Genomic DNA, 11,315 nt, shown 5'->3' with positions numbered 1-11,315 from the left:
GACGCCGAGCAGTGCTCGAGCCTCTCGGCACTGCACCCGCGAACTGCAACCTCGGGAGGCCCGTGAGGAACCTCGGCAGCCTCCCCCGAGGACTTGACCAGCCCTTCGGTCGGCTCAACCCCGGTCCTACGTCCCCCCAGCACTTCGCACAGCGGAGTACGTCGCGGCGAGGCCGCTCCCCGTCCACAGTTCCCCCCGCTCGACCACCCACCACCACACCGGACCCCCCCCCACCCCCCACGACCCTCCAGGGGTCGCTTCGGCCGGGTCATCAGGACCCCCCCTTAAATTGACCCTGCCGGTGCACGTCGATTCTGGAGGGGCGTGTGTAGCGGCTACCGCTGGATATACACAATCGCCTTGCACCTACCGAGGACGCGGCCAGGGAGCGATCACCATGCCGGGCTCGTCCAGGCCGCCCAGACAGGCCCAGACGCGCCTCTCCCGGGCATGCCCGGACTCGCCGTTCCCAGGCTCGCCCGAGCCGCCCGGGCACGCCCGTTCTCGTCTTTCCCGGGCATGCCCAGACTCGCCGTTCCAGGGCTCGCCCAGGACGCCCGGGCATGTCCAGACTCGCCTTTCCAGGGCTCGCCCAGGACGCCCGGGCACGCCCGGTCTCGCCTTTCCCGGGCAAACGCTCCGGCATGATGTGTATATATATTGTCGTGGAAATCAAGCTCAGACACGACTTGACCTCTGGGTAGGTTTAATATCATTTTAGATCGGTAATACATCCTGTGAAAATACATACATACATACAGGTATCAAATCAGAGCATTCATGAGCAGCAAAGATAGTGTCCATTTAACCATGGTTAGCGCAGCGCGGCATTTGGGGAGGGGCGTACATACCATTCAACTACTGGATAATGTCACAGTGAGTCCCGCTGAAGTGACCGCACGCCCCGGTTGTCCCGCTCTTATAGACGGCCCCTTCCGTAGCGAGCACCCTGGGTTCACCTTGGATTCCGAGCAAACATAATTTCACTACATTCTCCCCGCCGTTAAAACTATACTGCCGCTCGGCAGGTTGCCCAAGCATCAGCAATAAACGAATGGTCACGTCAATCCATGTCGATGGCAGGGTTACTGCAACCTGTAAGCCGGGATAGCATCAATCCCCAGAAATAGCAGGATTGAGGAGGATATCCCAGTCAAGAAGATATCGAACCGAGCAAGCAGTGGTCATCCCAGGGAGAAGACGATGAGCCCGTGGGTAGCAGGAGTCTTCCCGTGGGGTAGTCGGCATAGCAGCTAGATGGATAAGGTATACCTTAGCGTTACGCAACACATGGCATAAGGTGCGCCTTGACGAAGAGCGACTGTCCATTCGTCGCAAGGCAACATGTCAGGAAGGTGTGTCAAAGTGGAAGATGTGTAAACGTGGAAGATGTATAAAGCAGTAGCCCCCTTAACAGTAAGTAAGAGTACTTGACAGGAGGGCGCTACAGTGAGTCATTACAGTAAGCACTACAGTAAGTCTGTACCTGCCCTGGCTCCCAAAAGTCCATACGCATTACAAAACGCAAACTCACACGCAAATCTACCGTTGGCAGCGATCGCACGAGACACGAGCAGCCTCTGAAGGCTGTCTGGACGACCGGCATGGCTAAAACGACCGAAGCCAGCGAAGCGTGCAGAACCCCCGGGATGCATATGGCAATCCTGTCCAGCGGCATAGCGCGCGCGGAGGATCGGATAAGATCGGCAGACCGAGAGAGCCTCGGCTGGACAAACCATGTTTGTCCCAGCGTTGTCCCGGGTGGATGGTCTAGATGTCGAGATGATTGTCATGTCAGATGTCCCGGATGGATTGGCCATCCCCGGATGTCCAACCGATCCATCCATTCAACGCCATCATTGCATGGCACGGATCCAGCACGGATCCAGCCGGACCGCGGATGGATCGACCATCCACGGACGCAGTGGCACAGAGACCCAAAGACAGCCATCTCCCCAGATGGACTGTCCATCCACGGATGGCCGACCAAACCATCCATGCAACACCTTCATGGAATGGCTCGGATCGACCATCCATGGACACAAGGTCACGCACAAAGACACAAAGACACAAAAGCATCCATGGACGCCATCCACAAGGGCGAGGTGGGAGTCGGTAGACCGGACGACACCCGGGCGAGCAACAATACCCACCCGGGCCCCCACAAAGGGGCGAGGTGGCCCAATCACAGGGAGGGGCCATGTCGAGAAAAGGTCGCAGACGCAGACGCTCCATGGGTCACGGTGTACCCCAGAAGATCTATCCATTGTGCGTAGGGAGTATTCGCACGTAACCTCGAGCACATGAGTGATACCAGCGCGACCCCAAGGAAGCGCTGCAGATTAGGAATCATGGTCATATGGACATATCCACAAACCGTAAGATTATCGAGGTAGCCGAAACATCTGGTAAGGCACCCGTAAGGCACCCGACCCCACCCCCCGAGGATGCAGCAGCGCGCGGCATACCGAAGACAGACGACCTTCACAGTCTGGGTCAGGTTGAGGGAAAAAGGAATCAGACGAGGCGTCTCGCAGTCTCGAAATGTACGAGCCAAGAGCTCTGGCCGATAAACAGCGAGCCCAGCGTCAAGGGCGAGCAGGCAGTACGGTGCCCCCGTTACATGCGCGCGCAGGTGGCAAGGGAGTCTGGCGCGACGCTCAATGTATGTCACCATTTCACGAGGTCACCGTGTACTCCCTAAATGGCGCTGGCGCGCGACCCTGAGGTAGCGCCGCGTTACGTTGTCTACGTCGTTTACGTAAAGGACAAATGGTACGTAGTTTACCAAGGTACAGGGTAATGTAAACGAATCCCCGATGAGATCGCGGGATGCACGCAAGTACGTTAATGTACGACGCTAATGTACGCACGCAAGTACGACGCTGTAAAGCAAACGCGTGATATAGTCGATGACGTCATCAAATCCGAAATCTAAAGTCTCGCGGCCATTGGGCAGCAGCATTCGAGCGAGCTCGAGATCGGTATACAGATACGAACCTGCCGACGGGTTTCATTGTCAATGATACGAACCCGGCCGACGGGCGAAAGTAATGTCTAGGGCGCACCGCGTACGAGGGAAACCGAAAGGCGAGCTCGGCCTGTTGCTCCAGTGCGGGTGAGCCCGCCGAGTCGAGGGGCGAGCACGCCGAGTCGAGATGGCGTGCATGCTGGGAAGCGATAGACTGCACGACTAAGGAGCGAAAACATATAACGCCCTGAAGTAGCATCTCATTGGAGGTGCATTGAGCATGCTTATCAAATTAAATTAATAGGGTGAAACGCGGGACGCGGGGTGTGTGAAAAAGAATGATAGCATTCGGTCCACATACATTCCATGCACAGCATGTTTACACGGTCGCAGGTGTTAAACGAAACATACATTCACATACATTCCATGCACAGCATGTTTACACGGTCGCAGGTGTTAAACGAAAACGCCGTTTGAGAGCGGGAACACCAAATCGAGTAAACAAAGGACGAAGATGAACGAAGAAGAACGAACGAAGAACTACACATGGTAGTTCTTCCATCATAACAGAAGCATAACAGATGCATAAGCATCATAAGCAGAACCCGAGTGCCGTGAAAGGCTATGAAGGTCCCGCTCGACGCCCTTAGAAATTCATCCGTGCTGCGACGAGTCCTCGCATGGTGTCAAGCGAGCCTCCATTGAGGCGATTCCGGGCAGCGGTGTTCGCCGGCCTCGGGACGTAGCCACATGCAGGTGGGATTGCCGGCCGCGATCAGAATCGCCGGTGGGGCCCGCGAGAGGAACCGCAAGCAAAGGGGTTCATCCAGCGAAGAAGCGGCGCGCGCAACTGGCGCGTCGTGCATTGTAGTGACTCCATCCAGCGACGGTGCGGCGCGTGACTCGCGCGTAAGAGGGGTTCCGTCGATCAGCGATAGGAATCGCCGGCGTTGGGCCACAGAGTAGCGAGTGGTCGGAGTGGAGCCGGTCGTGAGAGAGACATGGCGTGATTCCGACGAGCAGTGCGCGATCAGCGCAGAGGAGATGGGCCACCGAGTAGCGAGTGGTCGGAGTGAGCCGGTCGTGACGGCGTGATTCCGACGAGCAGTGCGCGATCAGCGCATAGGAGATGGGCCACCGAGTAGCGAGTGGTCAGAGAGAGCCGGTCGTGTGGAGGCATGGCCGACATGGGAGACGTGATCACTCACGTGGGAATCTCAACTCGGGCCGAGGCACGCATATCTAGGATGAATCCCTCGGACGGAGCCGTTAGCGCTTCCGAGCAGTGATCGGACGGGTCGGCTGGCGGCTCCAAGCGGGTCCGTCGTTCCGACGGGGTATCAGCCGCAGGACGGTGCCCAGTAGCGTCGTGCTCCAGGCATCGAGCCGGAGTCCGCCACGCCTGCTCTGGCGTTCGGGTCTCATGAGAGCAGGTCGCGTTTTGACGACGCGGTCCCGCAAAAAGGCTTGCGACGTCCCTTCTTTCGAGGCAGGCCGGCAGCGAGAGTAGTCGGAGCTCCGTTGCTGGAGCTAGCTCGACGGGTCCTCCGCTGGGCATTCCTCTCCGAGGCGAGCAGTGCAGGAGCGATGACAGGAGAGGGATTACGATTAAGTAATTTACGACATGGCCCCTGCGCGAAGCGATCGATCGATGCAGTCGGTTGGCTGTCTCCGCTGCGAGAGTTGACGCCGGCCGTGCACAGCGCTCCGTGTCGTTACGTAGAGGCGCTTCAGCTCGGCTGAGCGGTTGCGGTGTAAACGCCAATGAGCAAACGCCGTAGCAGATCCTTCAGCGTGTGGGTCGGCTCCGAGAAGCAGCACCACGATCATCCGGTGGGCAGCCATTCGGCGAAATAAAATGATATTAAGTGTCGTGGAAATCAAGCTCAGACACGACTTGACCTCTGGGTAGGTTTAATATCATTTTAGATCGGTAATACATCCTGTGAAAATACATACATACATACAGGTATCAAATCAGAGCATTCATGAGCAGCAAAGATAGTGTCCATTTAACCATGGTTAGCGCAGCGCGGCATTTGGGGAGGGGCGTACATACCATTCAACTACTGGATAATGTCACAGTGAGTCCCGCTGAAGTGACCGCACGCCCCGGTTGTCCCGCTCTTATAGACGGCCCCTTCCGTAGCGAGCACCCTGGGTTCACCTTGGATTCCGAGCAAACATAATTTCACTACATATATTGCTGCCCGATAAACGGGCTTTACAGAGTGTGCCGGGTTCTGTACGAATAAACATGCTTTGAACTCAACCAAATGGCCTCGTTCTCTCGCCGTCCACGACCCCTAAAAGGAAATGAATAATGGGGAAGGATAGAGTATAAAGAATAAAATGGAGGCAACAAACGATTGTGGTTGAAAAGTGCGTAGAGAAAGGAAGGAGGTTGGGAAAAGATTGCAGAAGCAAAGCGAAATGGAAACATCTCACCAGTGAATTACAAAATGCAAAGATCTGGATCTCACTAACCAAAAGGTGGTATTCAGGGATCTGTAGGGGTTTTTTATGACTGCAAATCCAAAACTTTTAAAACCAATGTTCATGCTTTCCAGTTTGACTGGAAAACATGTTCATCAAACCACCGTATGAAGTAGCTTGGAGGTAAAGGTGTGTGTTGTTATCTCCACACCTTTTGAAAAAAAACAGGGGGGCTATTATAATCGGCTCCGTCCGTCCGTCCGTCCGTCCGTCACGCCATCTCCTCCTAAACGGTTGTGCAGAAATTCACCAAACTTGGTAATTGTGGTCACACATGGTAAGAAGGTGTGGAAGCAGTATAATTTTTGGCTCACCTGGACTTTAGTCCAGTGAGCTTATGCAATCGAGCAGTGTCCGTAGGTAAGTCAGTCAGTCAGTCAGTGAGTCGGTGAACATGCAGTCATTATCGGCTGAACCAAACACACGATTTTGATGAAACTTGACCACAAACTTCATATCTTCTTTTTATATATATATATATATATATTTTTCTTTGACAATGGAAATGGGGTTTTTTTCTTTGATCCAATATGGCTGCCAAACCACGTTAGCGATGCCATCATAAGTTTATATCCTCTAATATAATTGTTGCATAGATCATGCTCAAGAAATTTCAAACTGATCAGACTATGCATTGTCCCTGTCGAATTATGACGTCATAATTATGGCACTAATGACGTCACCTCTTCCCCATGCAGAGTGCTTTACAATGAGCCACGTTTCAATTTTTTCCATGGAGCGGTTTTGGAGATTATGGAGGTGCAACGTTTTTCGATTTTTCCAAGATGGCGCCTGTACCACGTGACCCATGACGTCATAATTATCATTTTAAAAAATTATACAGGAGGAGGCGCTCCTCCGATGAAAATTTCGTGTCCATCAGACCAACAGTTGCAGAGAAAAAGAATTCATACTGATCGGATGAAGCGTTATGCTTGTCGAGTTATGACGTGATAACGAAGGCACCAATGACATCATCATCAGCATATCTTATTCCCCATGGGGAGTACTTGACAATGAGCCATGTTTCAATTTTTCCATGGAGTGATTTCAGAGATATAGAGGTGTGAAGTTTTTCCAATATGGCGCCTTTACCACGTGATCTATTATGTCATAATTATTAAAATATTATACAGGAAGAGGCGCTCCTGTGGTGAAAATTTAATGTCAATCAGATCAAGAATTACAGAGAAAAAATTCATAATGATCGAATCAAGTGTTGTACTTGTCGAATTATGACGTCATAATTAAGGTACTTATGACGTCATCATTAACATATCTTATTCCCCATGAGGATTACTTGACAAAGCCATGTTTCAATTTTATTCCATGGAGCGGTTTCGGAGATATAGAGGTGCAACGTTTTTCGATTTTCCCAAGATGGCGCCTGTACCACGTGAACTATGACGTCATAATTATTTTTAAAATTCTACAAGAGGATGCGTTCCTGTGGTGAAAATGTTGTGTCCATCGGACTAACAGTTGCAGAGGAAAAAAAAAATGTAATCACTGATCACATCAAGCGTTGTACTTGTCGAATTTTGACGTCATAATAAAGGCACTGATGACATCATCATCAGCATATCTTATTCCCCATGGGGAGTACTTGACAATGACCCTCGTTTCAACTTTTTCCATTGAGCGGTTCGGGAGATATCGAGGTTTAGCTTTTTTCCAAGATGGCGTCTGTACCACGTGACCTATGACGTCATAATCAAAAATAAAAAGGTCCTACAGGCAGAGGTGCTCCTATGGCAACATTTCGTGTCAATCGGACCAACGGTTGCCGAGAAATGAATTTTTTTAATGCAGACACTCCTCACGCACCCGAATGCCTAACCCCGCTTTTCGCTTCGCGAGCGCAGGGTAAAAATCAATACGTCGATGATGAGGTTCGATTACGGCATTAACTATTGATTTTCTTTTTTTACAGGTTTATTGTTCCCTTCCATCCAACAGCGCATGCACTGCAGGTACCGCAACACCTGTTTATAATGTCCTCAGCCGTCCGGCATAGGTCTATTTCTTGTCCAGTATTCCCAGTCTGAATTAGAAGGCAGGGCGTGAGCGGGCAGATGAGCAGGTAGGGGATTGTGTGTGAGCAGGTGTAACCCACCTTGAAATTGGTTCAGTGGGAGGCAATGATACATACATGCATATACGCACCTGCCTCCGAGGAAGTGACAGCGTAGGGGTGCATGTGACATCCAATCAACCTGCCAAGCCACACCGTTTTGTCCTCGAGCTGGCACACACCAGTGTGTACCTGTTCACCGTTTTACCATGCTGAGCTCGAGCGTGTTCGCCTGCAGGAAACGCCGACGACCAATTCTGAGGAGGTATGAGTACTTTGGACTTTGTCCTCTTGGCAACATGGAATATTTTAACTTCCGATTCCAATTTTATTACTACTATTACTATCATCATCATCATTAATAATATTTATCCGAAAGAAATAATTTCCCGCTTGGCTGTAGTGACAGGTCTGATTACATGCAGTCGATTTTTGGATCGATCTCCGATAAGACCTTTTTTAGACCTTTGTGACCCATTGCATCACACTCCTGGTTGTCCAGCCTTTGCAGCCCCTCAAAGGTTTCCATTGTCCAGCCTTTGCAGTCCCTCATAGGTTTCCATTGTCCAGCCTTTGCAGTCCCTCATAGGTTTCCATTGTCCAGCCTTTGCAGTCCCTCATAGGTTTCCATTGTCCAGCCTTTGCAGTCCCTCAAAGGCTTCCATTGTCCAGCATTTGCAGTCCCTCAAAGGCTTCCATTGTCCAGAATTTGCAGTCCCTCAAAGGCTTCCATTGTCCAGCATTTGCAGTCCCTCAAAGGCTTCCATTGTCCAGCATTTGCAGTCCCTCATAGGTTTCCATTGTCCAGCATTTGCAGTCCCTCAAAGGCTTCCATTGTCCAGAATTTGCAGTCCCTCAAAGGCCTCCATTGTCCAGCATTTGCAGTTCTCAAAGGCTTCCATTGTCCAGCATTTGCAGTCCCTCAAAGGCTTCCATTGTCCAGAATTTGCAGTCCCTCAAAGGCTTCCATTGTCCAGCATTTGCAGTCCCTCAAAGGCTTCCATTGTCCAGCATTTGCAGTCCCTCATAGGTTTCCATTGTCCAGCATTTGCAGTCCCTCAAAGGCTTCCATTGTCCAGAATTTGCAGTCCCTCAAAGGCCTCCATTGTCCAGCATTTGCAGTTCTCAAAGGCTTCCATTGTCCAGCATTTGCAGTCCCTCATAGGTTTCCATTGTCCAGCATTTGCAATCCCTCATAGACTTCCATTGTCCAGCATTTGCAGTCCCTCATAGGTTTCCATTCTCCAGCATTTGCAGTCCCTCATAGGTTTCCATTGTCCAGCATTTGCAATCCCTCATAGACTTCCATTGTCCAGCCCCTACAGTGTATGTTGAGCCTTGTAGTTTGAGCAGTGCTGTGTTTGTGATATGTGCGCCGTACACACCAGACCTTGACTCGTATTCCTTGTCTAACCTCATGTGATACAGGCCGTTCCGGCAGCCCGGAGCCCCAGCTGTGAACCCCTCTCGCCGACATCGTCTGCGGTTCAACACTGAGATGGAGAGGCTTGCACGGCTCCTTCCTCTTCCCCCACACGTCCGGGCACGGCTGGACAAGCTGTCCGTGCTGAGGCTCGCCCTCGCCTTCCTGCGCTCCCGCGCCGCGTTCCAGGGTGCGATTGTAATACCATAACCCAGCACAGACAATGAGCATTGGCCAAAGCCCCATCATGGGGGTATATGTAAAACGTTTTACTTGTATGTAAAACAGTATAGATCTGCTAAGAGCACATAAGCCTACAATGAGTGAGGGACCGATACTTGCATAGTTGTATGTACAACAGGACCTTGTATATACAAGGTCCTGTTGAGGACCGATATTTGGATATACAAGAAAGGACCGACACTTGTATGTAAAATAATGACCGATATTTGTATGTAAAATAATAACCAATACTTGTATGTAAAATAATGACCGACACTTGCATGTAAAATAATGACCGATACTTGCATGTAAAATAATGACCGACACTTGCATGTAAAATAATGACCGATACTTGCATGTAAAATAATGACCGATATTTGTATGTAAAATAATAACCAATACTTGTATGTAAAATAATGACCGACACTTGCATGTAAAATAATGACCGATACTTGCATGTAAAATAATGACCGACACTTGCATGTAAAATAATAACCAATACTTGTATGTAAAATAATGACCAATACTTGTATGTAAAATAATGACCGACACTTGCATGTAAAATAATGACCGATACTTGTATGTAAAATAATGACCAATACTTGTATGTAAAATAATGACCAATACTTGTATGTAAAATAATGACCGACACTTGCATGTAAAATAATGACCAATACTTGTATGTAAAATAATGACCGATACTTGTATGTAAAATAATGACCGATATTTGTATGTAAAATAATGACCGATACTTGTATGTAAAATAATGACCGATACTTGTATGTAAAATAATGACCGATACTTGTATGTAAAATAATGACCGATACTTGTATGTAAAATAATGACCGATATTTGTATGTAAAATAATGACCGATACTTGTATGTAAAATAATGACCGATACTTGTATGTAAAATAATGACCGATACTTGTATGTAAAATAATGACCGATACTTGTATGTAAAATAATGACCGATACTTGTATGTAAAATAATGATCGATACTTGTATGTAAAATAATGACCGATACTTGTATGTAAAATAATGACCGATACTTGTATGTAAAATAATGACCGATACTTGTATGGAAAACAATGACCGATACTTGTATGGAAAATAATGACCGATACTTGTATGGAAAATAATGACCGATACTTGTATGTAAAATAATGACAAATACTTGTATGTAAAATAATGACCGATACTTGTATGTAAAATAATGACCGATACTTGTATGTAAAATAATGATCGATACTTGTATGTAAAATAATGACCGATACTTGTATGTAAAATAATGACCGATACTTGTATGGAAAACAATGACCGATACTTGTATGGAAAATAATGACCGATACTTGTATGTAAAATAATGACCGATACTTGTATGTAAAATAATGACCGATACTTGTATGTAAAATAATGACCGATACTTGTATGTAAAATAATGACCGATACTTGTATGGAAAATAATGACCGATACTTGTATGGAAAATAATGACCGATACTTGTATGGAAAATAATGACCGATACTTGTATGGAAAATAATGACCGATACTCGTTTATAAAATAATGACCAATACTTGCATGTAAAACAAAAGACTGATACTTTTATGTAAAATAATGACCAATACTTGTATGTAAAATAATGACCAATACTTGCTCTTAAATTTACACAGGGATTGGTATCCTTGAACTTGCAATGATCTCGATAAATATTTATCTTTTTTAATCACAAAGAGTATATCACCTTTGACCCGTTTTGTATGCAGTACCAGGGACGATGTAAAATATATACAGTGCATTCAGAAAGTATTCAGACCCCTTCACTTTTTTTCACATTTTGTTATGTTTCAGCCTGATGCTGAAATCGTTTAAATTCATTTTTTCCCTCATCAATCTACACTCAATACCCCACAATGACAAAGAGAAAACAGGATTTTAGAAAGTTTTGCAAATTTATTAAAAAGAAAAAACTGAAATATCACATTTACATAAGTATTCATCCCCTTTGCTATGACACTTTAAATTAAGCTCAGGTGCCTCCCATTTATCTTGATCATCTTTCAGATGTTTCTACACCTTGATTGGAGTCCACCTGTGGTAAATTCAATTGATTGGACATGATTTGGACA

The 11,315-nt window shown here is 47.8% G+C and overlaps 1 protein-coding gene and 1 long non-coding RNA gene across 2 annotated transcripts in view; one reads left to right on the top strand and one right to left on the bottom strand.

Moving 5' to 3' along the window:
• Positions 1 to 4,868: 4,868 nt before the first annotated feature.
• On the bottom strand, positions 4,869 to 5,160 carry LOC144891314 (uncharacterized). Its single transcript, XR_013622835.1, has 2 exons — positions 5,031 to 5,160; positions 4,869 to 4,914 (listed from the first exon to the last, which is right to left on the bottom strand). It is a non-coding gene; the product is annotated as an uncharacterized LOC144891314 (long non-coding RNA).
• Positions 5,161 to 6,767: 1,607 nt separating this feature from the next.
• Positions 6,768 to 11,315, top strand: part of LOC137417282 (aryl hydrocarbon receptor-like) — a 73,206-nt gene continuing 68,658 nt past the window's right edge. Inside the window, exons 1-2 of the mRNA XM_078774080.1 lie at positions 6,768 to 7,806; positions 8,970 to 9,154. Of these exons, the coding sequence (XP_078630206.1) occupies positions 7,751 to 7,806; positions 8,970 to 9,154 (241 nt within the window). The 5' untranslated portion in view covers positions 6,768 to 7,750. The remainder of the gene's footprint in view (positions 7,807 to 8,969; positions 9,155 to 11,315) is intronic.

This window comes from Myxine glutinosa, chromosome 3, assembly GCF_964187855.1.
Source record: "Myxine glutinosa chromosome 3, kmMyxGlut1.1, whole genome shotgun sequence".
In the NCBI taxonomy this organism is placed as follows: domain Eukaryota; kingdom Metazoa; phylum Chordata; class Myxini; order Myxiniformes; family Myxinidae; genus Myxine; species Myxine glutinosa.
This window is presented reverse-complemented; position numbering and strand designations above follow the sequence as displayed.